The sequence below is a fragment of the Macaca mulatta genome, chromosome 4, assembly GCF_049350105.2.
Source record: "Macaca mulatta isolate MMU2019108-1 chromosome 4, T2T-MMU8v2.0, whole genome shotgun sequence".
In the NCBI taxonomy this organism is placed as follows: Eukaryota; Metazoa; Chordata; class Mammalia; order Primates; family Cercopithecidae; genus Macaca; species Macaca mulatta.
The window spans coordinates 165,287,306-165,305,578 of NC_133409.1; the positions used below are offsets into that span (position 1 = coordinate 165,287,306).

Genomic DNA, 18,273 nt, shown 5'->3' on the forward strand with positions numbered 1-18,273 from the left:
CCTTTCCCCAGTGCTATATGCTCTTTAAGAGCATAGTGCTCTTGGCCAGGCGCGGTGGCTCACGCCTGTAATCCCAGCACTTTGGGAGGCTGAAGCAGGCAAATCACCAGGTCAGGAGATCGAGACCATCCTGGCTAACATAGTAAGACCCCATCTCTACTAAAAATACAAAAAATTAGCCGGCCGTGGTGGTGGGCACCTGTAGTCCCAGCTACTCGGGAGGCCGTGACCTGCAGTGTATGGATCATCAGCTAAGTAAATGTTCTCATTTGAGGAACATTCCAAAGATCAACTATTTGCTTCTTTTTTTATTTTTTGTGAGTCTCACTCTGTCACCCAGGCTGGGGTCCAGGAGAATGGCATGAACCCGGGAGGCGGAGCTTGCAGTGAGCAGAGATCGCGCCACTGCTCTCCAACCTGGGTGAGAGAGCGAAAGTCCATCTCAAAGAATAAATAAATAAACAAAAATAAAAATAAATTTAAAGAAAAAAGAGCATAGTGCTCTTAAAATTTGAACTGTAACTATTTTAAAGGCTTTTTTTTTTCTTTGCTACCATGTTCCAGGTTATGTCTGTTAAGTGTTTTTGTTGTTGACACAGTGCTTTAGAACTATTCTGATGCAAAAAAAAAAAAAACAATTATTCTGATGCAGTAGCTGAAACCAATGCAGAATATGCTGATTTTGCAACAATTTTACATCGTGAATGCTTAGGCCAGTTTTCAGTTAATAGAACTACCTCCGTAGTTTAAAATTATGATAAATTAGGCCGGGCACGGTGGCTTACGCCTGTAATCCCAGTACTTTGGGAGGCCGAGGCGGGCGGATCACGAGGTCAGGAGATCGAGACCATCCTGGCGAACATAGTGAAACCCTGTCTCTACTAAAAATACAAAAAATTAGCCGGGCGTGGTGGCGGGCGCCTGTAGTCCCAGCTTCTCGGGAGGCTGAGGCAGGAGAATGCCGTGAACCTGGGAGGCGACAGAGCTTGCAGTGAGTGGAGATTGCGCCACTGCACTCCAGCCTGGGAGACAGAACGAGACCCTGTCTCAAAAAAAAAGAAAAAAAAAAATTATGATAAATTAGAGCTATTTGTTCTTTTATATTAATAGGAAGCATTAGTTCAAGATAAATTGCTTCGAGATTAGGATTGCATTTAATGAGTTAGTCACATAACTGATAATGATGGTTACCAAAATTAAAAAAAAAAAAGCAGTTCATTTTGAAGTATATATGAAAATAATTTTGACTATATTCTTAAAGCACTTTTGTAATCATAAATCTAAATTAAGGGATTCTAGATTCTTGTTTCTAAGGAAACTTTTTTCAGCCAAGACCCTTTTGTTTTCAATATGATTACTTTGTTTTGCCAAATGTTTTTGCCAAAATTTTTGCTTTATTTAGTTATTTTACAATGTTTCCTTGTGTTTGGGACAGTTGTGATTCTTTCAAGTGATTGTTATGGTCAGTAGAGAGTACTGACCGATCCTTATATTCCAAATAGTATGCTGTTGCTTTTATTTCAACAGTGTAGTACAGACCCTTGTATGTATATAGCCCCAGCTTTCCCCTGGGATGATTGCATCAGGGAAGATGGCTGAGGTTGGAGACCTCAGACATGGCTTACAGTTCTGACCTGCCATTATCTGTGTGATCGTAAGGTTAAATCATTTCATCCTTTAAGGCTTAGTTGCCTCATTGCTCAAACTGAGATTGGGCAAGAGAATCTTCCTTGTAGTTTTGCTATTCTGTCTTCCTAAGCCTATCTCAAATCTCAGTCAAATAGTCTACCCCAAAATATGTATCAGCTGTCTGTATGACAGTGGTGTAAGGCCTGGCCCAATTATGTTGGTTCCTATCCCCAGCTAAGAGATTTCTTATTTTATTTAATTTTTTGTTTGTTTTTTGGAGACAAGGTCTTGCTCTGCTGCCCAGGCTGAGGTGGAGTGCTATAACCAGAGCTCACTGCAGCCTCCATCTCCTCCTCTCAAGTGATCATCCCACTTTAGTCTCCCAAGTAGCTGGGACTACAGGTGAACACTATCAAATCCAGCTAATTTAAAAAAATTTTTTGTACAGATAGGGTCTTGCTATGTTGCCCAGGCAGGTCTCGAACTTCTAGCTTCAAGAGATCCTCCTGCCTCAGCCTTCCAAAGTGTTGGGATTACAGGCATGAGCCCAGCCAAATATTTGTTTCAATGATTCTTTATGTGAAAAATTCTTTATAGACAAGTGAATTAAATTTAGTATACCATTTTTGAGATTCAATTTAGTGTTTTATTGTGCTTATGTATGTGAGCTGTCCATTTTAATGTGTGTTAAGCTTAAAATAATTATTTTCCCTGTATGCTGTTTAAAAAACAAAATGCTTGTCCTTTGTGTTTATTTTTTCCTACCAGAGAGATGATGAGGATGGTGATGATATGGATAGTTATCAGGTATTGCTACTGCTGTCAATCCTGTGGCATGGGGCACAGCTACTGCTAATTGCCAGCATTCGCAAAGCAGAGGCCAGGGAGGAGGAAGGAGGGCCCTAGAGCGAGAATATGCAGTTTTTCACTTGCTTTTGATTTGCTTTATATGTATTCAAACACAATACTATTTCTATAGATTGCCTTGTCAGTTCAAAATTTGTAACCAAATACTGCCTTTTTGCTATGCCATCTTGATTTACTGTCTTATTGCTAAGCAATATCATTATCACTGTATTAAAATGGATGATCTGGAGACTGATTTGAGTAATAATAAAACTCCAGTCTCCTACAAATTAATTAATTAATTAAAAAATGGATGATCTTAAAATATTGTAGTTATCCATCCATAATCTTTTAGATAGACTCTTACCTTTCCTATGCTAAAGTGCATTTTGCTCCTTACATCCAAGAGCTAGTATTGTTGTAATATGCCATTTTACTTCACAAGACTTTCGCTGAATAGGAAAATTGGAGACATTTTATGCACATAATTGTGTTTTGTTTAGCCAGCTTTCTTCTCTCATTTGGGTAACACTTAGTTCTCCATAACCTATAGAATTTAAATCTCAGCCTTTTCTGGTTGGAAATCTAGAAAAAATATATAGATGTACAAATTGAGATTATACCTAGTCAGCACTGACTGGCCTGATATCATGGAGTGTGGGGTTATGTATAAATTGTCAAAGCAGCAAACCAAGATGAAGCTTTCTGGGTTTGGTGCCCAGTCTTTGTACGGATTCTCCACACACATCGTCAAATGATGTTTTCCCAGGGTGCCTTCCTACATGTAAAATGTGGGTACAGTGGCTGGGCACAGTGGCTCACGCCTGTAATCCCAGCACTTTGGGAGGCCGAGGCGGGCAGATCACAAGGTCAGGAGTTCGAGACCAGCCTGGCCAACATGGTGAAACCCCGTCTTTAGTAAAAATACAAAAATTAGCTGGGCGTGGTGGCGCGTGCCTGTAATCCCAGCTACTTGGGAGGCTGAGGCAGGAGAATCGCTTAAACCTGGGAGGCAGAGGTTGCAGTGAGCCGAGACTGTGCCACTGCACTCCAGCCTGGGCAACAAGAGCGAAACTCTGTCTCAGGGGGAAAAAAATGTGGGTACACTGTTGGTAAAGTTTCAGAGGTAAAGGTATCTATTCTTGATGTAACGTCTTAAGTGTTACACTAGAATTAGGCAAGTCAAAGAGCATTTTTAATAGAATTGATGGATTTTCTTTCCCTACTCATAATTCCACTAAGAAGAACCTTTAAGGGAAATATCAGTATCCCCTTGAATCTCAGCAGTGCCATTGACTAACGTCCTGCGGCTGTTTGTGCGCTTCCTGGCAAGTTTTTCACAGTGCAGTCCAATGACTGCCTAGGGGATTTCTTAAAGCATGGCTGACTGCATGTTGGGGTTTGCATGGGAGATTTTTGGTTAGCCTCATGGTAGTGGTTGGAAGTAAAATGTTTGTGGCAAGTTTGAAAAGTTCTCTGCTGACCTACTCTTTGCATTTCAGAAAATCTGTGTTATCAGTGACCACTGAACTATGAGCTATGAAAATGCCTGTCATTTTCCATTCCATTTGTTGTTACTTGGTTTGGGCTGTGTTCGTGCTGTCCTTCTGTTGGGATCACAAATCCTGCAATGAATAGCTACGATTTAAATATACATACACTCATCGTAAAAAAAAAATCTGACAGCTGGTATAGTTTGAGCTTGTCTTGCTTTTAAGTGTAATTATCCTTTTGGAGATCCAGGGGCTCTGATTTCTGGGCAACAGCATCCTTGATCAACATGCAGTGTTACTGAGGCCTCTCTGCTTTCTTGCATATTAATCACACAGCAATGTTCAATAGCTTTTCCTAATGAAAAATTTCCTAGTCAATTTAAACATCTTTTTAAAAAAGAAAGAAAGAAATCGTTGTCTGTACAGTCTACAGGAAAGTATTTTCCCTCCCTGATGTTAGGAAGAAGACTTAAACTGCGTAAGGGAGAGGTGGTCAGATGCACTCATTAAACGACGAGAATACTTGGATGAACAGATAAAAAAAGTCAGCAATAAAACAGGTATGTGAGATCAGACTCTCTTTTGGGGAGTACCTTTTTCACTTTTACACAATGGCAGTAGGTTGTTTTCTTCCCCTAACTGGACAGTAGTATCTTATTTTTGTTGTTGTCGTTGTTGTTTTAAGACAGAGTCTCACTCTGTCACCCAAGCTGGAGTGCAGTGGCAGGATCATATCTCACTGCAGCCTCTAACTCCTGACCTCAAGAGATCCTCCTGCCTCAGCCTCCTGACTAGCTGAGACTACAGGCACAAGCTACCACACCCGGCTAATTTTTAAACGTTTTGTAGATGGGGGGGGTCTCACTTTGTTGCCCAGGCTGGTCTCAAACTCCTGGACTCAAGTGATCCTCCCACTTCAGCCTCCCAAACTGCTAGAATTGCAGGTGTTAGCCACTGTACCCAGCCTGTTTAGTTTTGTGAACTTGTAACAGTTATAGACATTAGTCAATCATATTATACATTGTTGGTTTAAGAAGCCTCCAAATTTGAAAGTGATACATTTTCATAAAACTCTGAGTTATCTCATAAAACTGTGACATTAAATGTCAAATTCAAATTTCATTTTGATGAACACAATGTGATAAATACCAGTATGTCAATACAAAGTACTTTAGGCACCAGGACCTAGGACATACAGCAACTGAATGAGCAGGTCAGCACCTATCCACTGTTGGGCCATTGCCATGCACTCCGCTGGTTCAGGGTGGCCCCTGCAGCTCCATTCACTGCCACCCACCTCCAAGGGTGCAGCTTGCTTATGCTAGCAGTAACCACTTGGATTCTATAGTAGAAATATGCACTTAAAATCCTTAGTCTCTCATCCAGATATCATGGTCCACTCACGTGGTTGGTTCTGCAGCAAAGAACACACACATCATGCATATTAATCCATTTCATGTAGAAGCTAGCGGAAAGTCTCCCTCAGGAAAACACCTTGGCTCGACATGTGGTGTTGCCTTGTGTATGTGCTCAGGCTGCTAATGAAAACTCACTTTGACTGTACCCAGGGAGCCCCAGAGTTGAATTATGAATAAGCGGATTTCAAAGTGTATCAAATAAAATCCCATTCATGGTAAGCCTCAAGGAAAATAAAGGTGATTTTACAGAGTAAGGAATATGGTGGGTTTTTTATTTTTTATTTATTTATTTATTTTTTTGAGACAGAGTCTCGCTCTTTCGCCCAGGCAGGAGTGCAGTAGCACGATCTTGGCTCACTGCAACCTCCTCCTCCCGGGTTCAAATGATTCTCCTGTCTCAGCCTCCTGAGTAGCTGGGACTACAGGTGCCCGCCACCACACCCGGCTAATTTTTGTATTTTTAGTGGAGACAGGGTTTTACCATATTGGTCAGGCTGGTTTCGAACTGCTGACCTCAGGAGATCTGCCCACCTCGGCCACCCAAAGTACTGGGGTTACAGCCGTGAGCCACCGTGCCTGGCCTATGGTGTTTTTTAATCCTCTGTCTTTGTAGCATCATGTATAGTTCTGTAAAGCAGTGTTACGTCCATATTTCATTTGATCCTTCCAGCAAGTACATGAAGTAGACATGACTTCTTTTATCCCTGTTTGACAGGTTAGGGAGACTCATCTGTTGGATAACTTCCCCAAATTACAGAACCAGCAAAATAACCTAAGTCTCGTAATTGCTTTTCCAATGCCCTTTCTGCTATTTCTGGCTTATGGTTCCTTAAATTGGTGTCGCGGCCCCTCTCAGCTCCCTATACATGCTCTTGCTTGAACTTCAAAGACTCAAATCCATTTTAGGGACATAGTGGATGTTTAAGCCACTTATAGATAGCTCTGAATGAAATCTGTTTATTGTTTTTGTTTGCTTGTTTTTTGAGACAGGGTCGCTTGTCTGTTTTCCAGGCTTTAGTACAGTGATGTGATGATAGCTCACTGTAGCCTTGAACTCCCAGACTCAAGTGATCTTCCCACCTCAGCTGCCCGAGTATCTGGGACTACAGGCATGCCTGCCACCACCCTGCCCAACTATTGCTTTTTTTTTTTTTGGTAGAGATGGGGTCTCACTATGTTGCCCAGGCCAAAATCTGTTCCTTGTAAATTGAGAAGTCATACTTTCTCTCTTGTTGGCATTGATCCCCTCATTTTTTTCTGCAGAGAAAACAGAGGACGATGTGGAGCGGGAAGCCCAGCTTGTGGAGCAGTGGGTAGGGCTGACCGAGGAAAGGAATGCTGTACTGGTGCCGGCCCCAGGCAGTGGGATTCCTGGGGCACCTGCCGACTGGTAAGGCTGCCCTCCCTTCTGTGCAGATCGAGGGAGATGAGATGGTACAGGTCGCCTGTGGCAAGAGCCATGCAAGAGACTTTCCAGGATTGTCACAGAAAATGCCAACCAGCTGAACTGCTTAGGGAATGTCCACTCATCTCTAGTGCTTCCATCCCTTTTTTCCTTCCCCATTGAAGCCAACTTTCTCCCACAGGAAGCCAGAGAGCATTGATTACCTGGCCAGGAATCACATATCCCACTCCTTTATTCCTCTGCATAAGCAACTTGGACATTGTTCCCTGATCTCCAGAAACTCTTTTATCTTGGCTGGAAAGTATTTGAAGAGGGCAGAAAATACATTAGTGGAGCTATCTTTTTGGTAGTACTGTGAGAATTAGAGATAATGTATATAAAATACCTTATATATGATAATATTATCTTGTATATTATAATGTGTATAAAATACTTTTCATACCCATTCGTTAAATCCTAGCTGATGCTGCTTATTCTCATTCTCATTTTTATTATTATATATCCAGAGCATTTAAGAGAAATCAGGGCCGGGCGCGGTGGCTCAAGCCTGTAATCCCAGCACTTTGGGAGGCCGAGACGGGCGGATCACTAGGTCAGGAGATCGAGACCATCCTGGCTAACACGGTGAAACCCCGTCTCTACTAAAAAATACAAAAAACTAGCCGGGCGAGGTGGCGGGCGCCTGTAGTCCCAGCTACTCAGGAGGCTGAGACAGGAGAATGGCCTGAACCCGGGAGGCGGAGCTTGCAGTGAGCTGAGATCCGGCCACTGCACTCCAGCCTGGGCGACAGAGCGAGACTCCGTCTCAAAAAAAAAAAAAAAAAAAAAAGAGAAATCAGATTCCTTTTGAACACAGAATGTACATGCCCAGTTAGTCTTTTTTGAACAGGCATAGAAACATTAGTGACAATACCCGCATCTCTAATGATAAACGGAAATGTAATCAATTTTGTGGTCTGTTTTCTGAAACTAGAAACTCTGAATCTGCAGGCACATAATTTATAACCTGATGTTTCTCCCTGCAGTTCCTGCTGTTGTGCTGGAATCCTGTAGGTCTCTTGCAGTAATTCTGCCAGCCACTTCTTATGGACAGCCTGCTCACCCCAATCTTGTTCTGGCCCTCAAAACCCTCTCTCGACAGTTCTTCTCCCTACTTCAGTCTCTCTGGTGTAAAGTGTTTTGAAACTTCAGATCATCTTGAGTGTTTGTAACATGTAGGCCTGGGTGTCATCCCTAGTTATTTTGATTCAGAAGAGAAAGGAAGGACCCACGACTCTTCTTTTTTTATTTTTTTAAGTAAGAATTTGCTTTTTTTGTTTTTGTTTTTGAGATGGAGTCTCACTTTGTCGCTGAGATCTCCACTCACTGCAAACTCTGCCTCCCGGGTCACGCCATTCTCCTGCCTCAGCCTCCCAGGTAGGGACTACAGGCGTCCGCCACCGTGCCTGGCTAATTTTTGTATTTTTAGTAGAGATGGGGTTTCACCGTGTTAGCCAGGATGGTCTCAATCTCCTGACCTCGTGAGCCACCACGCCCAGCCAGGAATTTGTATTTCTAAAGGGACTCTTCACTTTAAGAGGCCTCTGAGGCCGTTCTATTGCAGCTGGGCAAGTTGGGGTTTTTTTTTTTGTTTTTTATTTTTTTGAGGCAGGGTCTGTTTCCCAGGCTGGAGTACAGTGGCACGATCTCAGTGCACTGCAACCTCCATCTCCCAGGTTCAAGCCATCCTCCCACCTCCCAAGTAGCTGGGACCACAGGCTTGTACCACCACACCCAGCTAGTGTTTTTTGTTGTTGTTGTTGTTTTTTATAGAGACAAGGTCTCCCTGTGTTGCCCAGACTGGTCTTGAACTCCTGTCCTCAAACCATCCTCCTGCCTTGGCCTCCCAAAGTGCTGGGATTACAGGCATGAGCCACCACGCCCATCCCTGGTCCAGTTTTTGATAAAACACTGCTTGATCTCTTCTGTACACAACCCTACCTCCTTTCACACATCTTTCATTCTATCCTCCTTTCAGCTTTTGTTTACTTCTTCTAGGCTCTGATCCTGTCCCGTTACCACCCTAATAACATCCCCCTTCCCTTTCCCTCTCACGGGAATTATTTTTAGAAAGGCTTAAAATTATCTTTGTTTCAATTAATTACATGTAACTCATATAACTGGAAGTTCTTTTATGTAAGTCGTATAATTCCCATGATTTATGTCTACAGGGAAGTCAAGAAATATGAAAGTATTTCATTAGTGGAAACTGCATCTCCACCATGGTTCTCTTTGCTTCCACGGCTCTGCGGTGTTTTATCAGCTAACAAGATGTAAAATACGTATTTTGTTATGATTAAATGTTGTTATTAAATTTAGGATCCCACCTCCTGGAATGGAAACCCACATACCAGTTCTTTTCCTCGATTTGAATGGTAAGTAGACACTTAAAGTCACAGGGATTATTGTATTTAATTAAGGTTTGTAATCTATTCAGACTCACCTTATTTTGATCCTTAAATCACTCTTCTAATCATTCATGTGCCAAATTAGGTGACATTTTTGTTCTAATTAAATGTACGTAAGCATGATTATGTGGATAATTTGAAAAAGAGCACGTAGGGTGATTGAGAACTGCATACAAGAGCATTAACGCAGTTGCTCTGAAACAGCGGACATAGAAATTACCCTGGAAAGTAATCACCCCCAGAGAGTCTGAGTCTTTAGGCTTGGCAAGAGCCTATTAGTCTGCATTTCTGACTAGTGTTCTTAACTCTCCTCAAACAGTTTTGATGGCAGAAATGATCACACTATAATGCTGCCTTCAGGGTTGTCCTTCATACTGCAATTACATGGAACCTGGGCAAGTCTAGAACAATGGTTTCCAACGTGCTTTAGCGGAGCAATCCTTTTCTAGATGAAATATTAACCGGAACCCCACGTGTAGAAAACAACCGCAGAGCTGCTGAGTTTGCGGTGGGCAAGCTCCTGGTAGATCCTTTGGCAGGGCCCTAGGGCTCCTCAAAACAGGAGCCTGAAAACCTCTGTTCTAGAAGGAAGCCCACTAATGATGGAAGACACAGGGAGGGTGGCTTTGGCTCTTCATGTGAAGAATTTTTTCTTTTTAAAGCCTAGATGTTGAATGTATGCCTCATAAGATAGTGAGTTCTCTGTCTTGGGAGGTATATAAACAAAGACTAGTTGGCCATTTACAGAGATTTGTGAAGGGTAAACCCCATATTGGATAGGACGTTGGAAGAAGATAATCTTCATATTTCTCCCAATGCTCAGAACTTTGATTTAAATAGGTAATTTAACTGCTAAAATCTCTAATTTATAGTAAGTTATTAAGTAGGATAACAAACCTAACAGTTTACAGGAGGAATTGACATCAGAAAGCAGCAAAATTCTAAGATTTGTTTTGTTTAGGTTTTTTTGAGACAGAGTCTCACTCTGTCACCCAGGCTGGAGTGCAGTGGCGTGATCTCAGCTCACTGCAACCTCCACCTCCTGTGTTCAAGCAATTTTCTGCTTCAGCCTCCCAAGTAGCTGGGATTACAGGCACCCACGACCACGCCCGGCCAATTTTTGTATTTTTAATAGAGACGGGGTTTCACCATCTTGGCCAGGCTTGTTTTACACTCCTGACCTTGTGATCCACACACCTTGGCCTCCCAAAGTTCTGGGATTACAGGCGTGAGCCACCATGCCCAGCCTCCAAGGTGTGTTTAATGAATATATTTGTACCTAGGACAACAATAGAATATAGTCATTCCGTCTTATAGGAGACTCACAAGGCAACTTTTTGGCTCCTATTGTATTTTTAAAGAATAAACCGGCCAGGCGCGTTGGCTCATGCCTGTAATCCCAGCACTTTGGGAGGCTGAGACGGGTGGATCACGAGTTCAAGAGATGGAGACCATCGTGGCCAATGTGGTGAAACCCCATCTCTACTAAAAATACAAAAATTAGCTGGGCGTAGTGGTGCACACCTGTAGTCCCAGCTACTTGGGAAGCTGAGACAGGAGAATCGCTTGAACTTGGGAGGCGGAGGTTGCAGTGAGCCGAGATTGTGCCACTGCACTCCAGCCTGGGCGACAGAGTGAGACTCTGTCTCAAAATAAAAAAGAATAAAAGCTGTGGGGCACGGTGAGCTCGTGCCTGTAATCCCAGGGCTTTGGGAGGCCAAGGCAGGAGGACTGCTTGAGTCCAGGAGTCGGAGACCAGCCTGGGCAACAAAGCTGGACTCCATCCCTACAAAAAATTTTACAGAGTAGCCAGGCATAGTGGTGTGTACCTGCAGTACCAGCTACTCAGGAGGCTGAGGCAGGAGGATCTTTTGAGCCCAGAAGTTCAAGGCTGCAGTGAGCTATGATCAGGCCATGCACTCAAGCATCAGCAACAGAGCAACACCTTGTCTCAAAAAAAAGCCAAGTACAGTGGCTCACAACTGTAATCCCAGCACGTCGGGAAGCCAAGGCAGGAAGATGCATTGAGTCTAGGAGTTCAAGACCAGACTGGACAACATAGTGAGACCTCATCTCTATTAAACATAATTTTTAAAAAAGAAAAAAAACTGTTGTGAGTCTTGGAGTCTCTATTTCAGCTGCAGGATAAGGAATGAAAGAAAAAGTAAAGATGTGTTATGTGTAAACGTCAACTGTAGGCCGGGCGCAGTGGCTCACGCCTATAATCCCAGCACTTTGGGAGGCCCGAGGCGGGCGGATCACGAGGTCAGGAGATCGAGACCATCCTGGCTAACACGGTGAAACCTCGTCTCTACTAAAAAAAAAAAAAAATTAGCTGGGCATAGTAGCGGGCACCTGTAGTCCCAGCTACTCGGGAGGCTGAGGCAAAAGAATGGTGTGAACCCGGGAGGTGAAGCTTGCAGTGAGCTGAGATCACGCCACCGCACTCCAGCCTGGGCAACACAGCAAGACTCCATCTCAAAAACAAAACAAAACAAAACACACACAAAAAACGTCAACTGTAAAAAGCATATATTTAAATTTTGGGTGTTTGCTGAAAAACTGACTTTCCCCTACTGTTTTTTCTGTGCCCCTGATGTGGTTAGCGGATGACCTCAGTGCCAATGAGCAGCTTGTCGGCCCCCATGCGTCCGGCGTGAACTCCATTCTGCCTAAGGAGCATGGCAGCCAGTTTTTCTACCTGCCCATCATAAAGCACAGTGATGATGAGGTAATTCACCTCCATGTTTCTCTTAAAAGGCTTCAGATTAGCACACAAGCCTGTGGGCCTGCTTTCCCACTCAACTGCTATAGTTTGCTTTGGGGAGAAAGACTGGGGCCTTTAAAAAACAGAACATTTGTGTTGCTGTTTTAAAAAGGTGAGGAAAGAAATATTTGATTACAGTGATTTGAATTTATTTTCTTTCTCTTGTATGCCCTGTAAAACTGCTACGGCTGACCTGTGTCTTGTTTCCATCTCCTCATCATTCCCTCACTCGTAGGTTTCAGCCACAGCCTCTTGGGATTCCTCGGTGCATGATTCTGTTCACTTGAATAGGGTCACACCACAGAATGAAAGGATTTACCTAATTGTGAAAACCACAGTTCAACTCAGCCACCCTGCTGCTATGGAGTTAGTATTACGAAAACGGATTGCAGCCAATATTTACAACAAACAGGTAATAACAGGGCCTGATTCTGCCATTCTGGCTCTGAGCTCAAAGTTTTTTCCCCCTATCTAGCACAAAGCAGTGTTTTTTGGTGCTAATGTAGGGGATGTGCAAAACATGACCATCCTGGCCGAGTTAGAGTCTGATTCTCATTTATCCAAGATAGTGGGCATTAGGATAGCAGAGGTCAATGTCATCCAGTAAGGGCATTTTCACCTTGACTGATTGGAGAGGTATAATCCTACCAGGCGGTGAAGCTGTGATATTTCACTGTTTGAAAAGTAGAAAAACGGAGGCTGAGAGATTAAGTACCAGGTCCAGGCAGGTGAGTGACAAAACCAGGACAAAAGGCAGACTCCAAACAAATCCCTATCCTACTGCTTTGACGGATGCTATCTCAGAGGTGCTAGTGAAACTGATCCTCTCCAGTGTTGTTCTAGCCATCTCAGGAAAGACTGATTAAACCCTGGAGAGATCACAGGAAGGCAGCAAATGGGAGAGAGAAGCAACCACAGAAATCCTGAACATGCTACAGATTCTGTAGTCAAATTCTCAACTAACAGCTGGACGTTAGTGTCCCTCGGGGTTGGAGACAGGGATTCTTAGCTTCGGTTTTTTTCTGTTATGCTGAGTATTGTGCATATCAAAAACATATTAACTGGTAATGCTTTTACAATTTGTAAAATACAAAATAACTTACCTTTGTCACATAGCTTAATCCAGCTTTTTTTTTTTTTTTCCTACCAGAGTTTCACACAGAGTTTGAAGAGGAGAATATCCCTGAAAAATATTTTTTATTCCTGTGGTGTAACCTATGAAATAGTATCCAATATACCAAAGGTAAAATATATGCTACTTTAGGCCGGGCGTGGTGGCTCATGTATGTAATCCCAGCACTTGGAGAGGCCGAGGCGGGTGGATCATCTGAGGTCGGGAGTTCAAGACCAGCCTGACCAACATGGAGAAATCGTGTCTCTACTAAACATACAAAATTAGCCGGGTTTGGTGGCACATGCCATAATCCCAGCTACTCAGGAAGGCTGAGACAGGAGAATCGCTTGAACTCTGGAGGCAGAGGTTGTGGTGAGCTGAGATTGCGCCTTTGCACTTCAGTCTGGGCAACAAGAGCGAAACTCTGTCTCAAAAAAAAAAATTATATATATTAAAAAATATCAATATCTAAATAATGGAGAATGTGTTCATTCTCCAGACTTCTAAAACATTTTCTCACCACACTTTGGATGAAAACATTGTTCACATCAAAGTATTGTCAATTCCTTCCTGTCCTTTTAGGCAACTGAGGAGATAGAAGACCGGGAAACGCTGGCTCTCCTGGCAGCAAGGAGTGAAAACGAAGGCACATCAGATGGGGAGACGTACATTGAGAAGTACACTCGAGGCGTGCTGCAGGTGGAAAACATTCTGAGTCTTGAACGGCTCCGGCAGGCAAGTAACTGAATATCTGGACCGAGAATGAAATCACCAGCCTTCACCCCCAGTGGACAGATATGAATTTACTTACCAAATACCTCACTAAATCTATCAGAGAAGGAGCACTTGAGCCATCTCTGTTGAAAGGACTCTGGCAAAATAGTAACCAAAATAAAAATAGTGACTGACTTTCATTGAATACTCCCTACTTGCCAAGCACTGAGCCTGAGCAATTTAGATATATTATTTCATTTAATCTTCAAGGTAACCCCCTGAGGTAAGTACTGTTGAAATCCCCATTTTCAAATGACAGATTGAGACTGACAGAAGTTAAGCTAGCTCACCCGTGGTTCCACAGCTAGGAAGGGGTACAAAGTCAGATGTAAAGCCAAACAGCTTGACTCCAAAGGGCATATGCTTAACCACAGACTATTACTGTCTCCCTGATTTTTAGACCTGAGTTAACTTTTGAGGTGACAACAGGACATTCAAGAGAAAATAATCCACTAAGTAATGGAACTATAAGACAAGATATGTCATTTCATAGGAGCAGTAGTTGACATTATGGGGGGTGGGTGTTGATTAATAGGAGGAATGTAATTGGCATCTGTCAGAAAAATCTTCCCTTAGTGGAAATCCCACCTGAATTGCTCCATGAACAAAATACAAACAGCATCACACTTCATTGTCATTTTGCAAATTAGATATATGGTTAGAGGTACCTCTTCTACATTTCTCTGTCCACCTGTATAAAAATTTCACAACATAAATATCTTTCATTCTGCTGTTTTCCTGGTTTTATTTACTTGTTTGTTTATTTTTGAGACAGAATCTTGCTCTGTCGCATAGGCTGGAGTGCAGTGGCGCGATCTCAGCTCACTGCAACCTCTGCCTCCCAGGTTCAAGCAACTGTAGTGCCTCAGCCTTCCAGAGAGATGGAACCACAGACACCCGCCAGCTAATTTTTGTATTTTTTAGTAGAGACGGGGTTTTACCATGTTGGCCAGCTGGTCTCAAACTCCTGTCTGTGATCCACCTGCCTCAGTGATCCACCTGCCTCAGCCCCCCAAAGTGCTGGAATTACAGACATGAACCACCACACCCTGCAGTTTTATTTATCTTAAAAAAATGTTTTTGAGGCCAGGCGCGATAGTGCACGCCTGTAATCCCAGCACTTTGGGAGGCTGAGGCAGGTGGATCACGAGGTCAGGAGTTTGAGACCAGCCTGACCAACATGGTGAAACCCCGTCTCTACTAAAAATACAAAAATTAGCCGGGTGTGGTGGCGTGCACCTGTAATCCCAGCTACTCAGGAGGTTGAGGCAGGAGAATTGCTTGAATCTGGGAGGCAGAGGTTGCAGTAAGCCGAGACTGCGCCACTGCACTCCAGCCTGAGCAACAGAGCGAGACTCTTGTCTCAAAAAAGAAAGTTTTTGATAAATTGCTAAGCAAATAATAATAAATGGGTAAAATAATATTTCAGTTTTATAAATGTGTGTGTATATAGAACTGATGTAGTCTATATTTAAATCTATAAATAAACATATGTTACTTTTATAATTAAAATAAAACATAAAGTAATGGCCGGGTGCGGTGGCTCATGCCTGTAATACTAACACTTTGGGAGGCCAATGTGGGCAGACTGCCTGAGCTCAGGAGTTCGAGACCAGCCTGGGCAACACAGTGAAACCTCGTCTCTACTAAAATACAAAAAAAAAAAAAAATTAGCCAAGTGTGGTGGTGTGCGCCTGTAGTCCCAGCTACTCGGGAGGCTGAGGCAGGAGAATTGCTCGAACCTGGGAGGCGGAGGTTTCAGTGAGCTGAGATCGCATCACTGCACTCCAGCCTGGGCACCAGAGTGAGACTCCATCTCTGGAAGAAAAAAAAAAGTGTTATTTTCAAATTATTGTGTTTACAGGCCGTCACAGTCAAAGAAGCACTTTCCACCAAAGCCCGGCACATTCGGAGGAGCCTCAGTACACCAAATGTTCATAATGTAAGTGCATCCTGCCAAGGATCTGCTCCTATGTGACATGTCTCAGGCTCTGGGGTGGGGGAAGGTAGGGTTCACACAGTGGCAATAGAGCTTATGGCCCTGGTGTGGGCATCCCGAAGTGTAGCCTGCTTCTCTGTACCAGGGACGCACACCAGGGAGCACAGTTGTCTAAGACTGAGCCATTTGTTCAATCTTGTGAATTCCTATTCAGCAAATTATCTCCTTGAAAGAAGTTCCTTAAGATATAAATTGAGTTTAGTTGGTTAGAGATGGTGGAGTCAGCTATGAATCCTGGCAGCTGAGTCCCTGGATGCTGGCTCTGCCAGGGTCAGCTGCATGTAGGCACTCTTGGAGTGCCTAGTTGTTCCTTTGACCATTTTGATTATTTTTTTCAACCAGTTCATCTAGAAAATCCAATTGACAGAAACTGATTCTAGCAGGGGGGGCACTGTCACAGAGACAGATTAGTGCATGGACCACTTCAAAGCAGCCGCTTCCCAGAAGCAGCTGAGTAGAAGTAAGGTCTTTCCAGGGAAAACCACAGGCTTATTTGCCTTCCTGTTCTCCAGAATTGCCAGAAAATTATTTTAAACATGATGACCACTTACAAAAATTGTCCTCCAGTGGGCTACAGAGCAAATCCCAGTAGTCCTTATCACACAGATTACTTCTTCTGACCACAATGCGTTTATTAGAAATAGATAAGAGAGACGACTCGTAGTTGTAAATTGAAAAATGCTTTTCATGAACTCATCTCTCAAAGAAGAAATTATGATGGAAATTAGGATGTATTTATAACTAAATGAGAATAAAAATGGTACATAGATCAATGTTTGTGAGATGCAGTTAAAGTGGTACTTAGTTAGACATTATTAGCCCTAAATTCCCTATAATTCTGTATAAAGAAGAATACTAGACAGTAGAAAAAAATGAGAGAATGAGGGCTACTATTAGGAAATTTATAGCTCTTATATTAAAAAATAGAGTGAAAAAGAATTAGGTAAACATCTAGCTTAGAAAGTAAAGAAGACCGGGCGTGGTGGCTCACGCTTGTAATCCCAGCACTTCGGGAGGCTAAGGTGGGCAGATCACCTGAGATCGGGAGTTCGAGACCAGCCTGACCAACATGGAGAAACCCCGTCTCTACTAAAAATACAAAATTAGCCAGGCATGGTGGCACCTGCCTGTAATTCCAGCTGCTTGGGAGGCTGAGGCAGGAGAATCACTTGAACCCGGGAGGCGGAGGTTGTGGTGAACCGAGATTGTGTCCTTGCACTCCAGCCTGGGCAACAAGAGCGAAACTCTGTCTCAAAAAAAAATAAAGAAAAACTGCTTATGAAGTAATCTAAAAAAACAAGTTTTTTTCAACCTCAGTCTGATCAAGACTTTAGATTTCTTTGGGAAGCCAAGGTGAGAGGATTGCTTGAGGCCAGGAATTTGAGACCAGCCTGGGCAACATAGCGAGACCTCATAAGCTAATGTTATGCCAATAAATGTAAAAACTTAAATAAAGTGGAATGTCCTGTAAAAACTGAATCAAGAATAAATAGAAAACCTGAATACAGCTATCCCCAAAAAGAAGGACTATACTGAAATAGTGACTATGACTATGCTCATTGATGAGAATTCACAGTATCAAAAAATTGGCATGTCCTTAAGCTAATCATTCTCAACAGAATTTTTTGTAAGATTTGATAAGCTGATTCTAAAACCTGTATGGAAAAGCAGTAAAAATATACTCATACTTTATGTACAACCCCGAGATTTCATCCCTTAGATATATACTCTAGAGATTCTCATAAATATACAAGTTGTATTTAGAACTAAATGATACTAAAAATAGTACACATATCAATACTTGTCTAGACTATTGAATAAGACTGTATGTAGTAAGATACCACTTATGTGAAGTATAAAATACGCAAAATAGAAATTTCACCATGGCATACCATGGCCAGGGCCAGAAAGTACAGAAGGTTATGGTGCAGCCCATCAACCTCATCTTCAGATACTTAAAAATAGATCCCGGATTCAGGTGTGGCTCTACGAGCAAGTGAATATGTGAATAGAAGGCTGTATCATTGGTTTTGATGAATATATGAACCTTGTATTAGATGATGCAGAAGAGATTCATTCTAAAAAAAAGTCAAGAAAACAACTGGGTCGGATCATGCTGAAAGGAGATAATATTACTCTGCTACAAAGTGTCTCCAACTAGAAATGATCAATGAAGTGAGAAATTGTTGAGAAGAATACAGTTTGTTTTTATATGTCCTTTGTCTAATATGAACATTTATTCATATTGTTTTGATTACCCTTGTGTTATACAAGATGGCAATAAATGCTGTGGGATTGTTTGTATTAAAAAAATAAAAATAAATAAAAAAATAAAAAATAAAATATGCAAAATAATATTAACTATTGGTTATGAGTATATA

The 18,273-nt window shown here is 42.4% G+C and overlaps 1 protein-coding gene and 1 pseudogene across 17 annotated transcripts in view; both read left to right on the plus strand.

Annotated features, from left to right (window-relative positions):
- KIF13A (kinesin family member 13A) overlaps positions 1 to 18,273 on the plus strand; it is a 230,127-nt gene that overhangs the window by 195,564 nt on the left and 16,290 nt on the right. For 9 of the 17 annotated variants that reach the window (XM_015135607.3, XM_078000923.1, XM_015135612.3 and 6 more), the window contains 9 exons: positions 2,398 to 2,436; positions 4,429 to 4,528; positions 6,650 to 6,776; positions 9,150 to 9,205; positions 11,845 to 11,969; positions 12,241 to 12,417; positions 13,156 to 13,248; positions 13,702 to 13,854; positions 15,758 to 15,835. In XM_015135607.3, the coding sequence (XP_014991093.2) occupies positions 2,398 to 2,436; positions 4,429 to 4,528; positions 6,650 to 6,776; positions 9,150 to 9,205; positions 11,845 to 11,969; positions 12,241 to 12,417; positions 13,156 to 13,248; positions 13,702 to 13,854; positions 15,758 to 15,835 (948 nt within the window). The remainder of the gene's footprint in view (positions 1 to 2,397; positions 2,437 to 4,428; positions 4,529 to 6,649; positions 6,777 to 9,149; positions 9,206 to 11,844; positions 11,970 to 12,240; positions 12,418 to 13,155; positions 13,249 to 13,701; positions 13,855 to 15,757; positions 15,836 to 18,273) is intronic. The other 8 variants (XM_078000922.1, XM_078000925.1, XM_078000926.1 and 5 more) reach the window with 1 other exon arrangement.
- Positions 17,681 to 18,167, plus strand: LOC106997814 (small nuclear ribonucleoprotein E pseudogene; annotated as a pseudogene).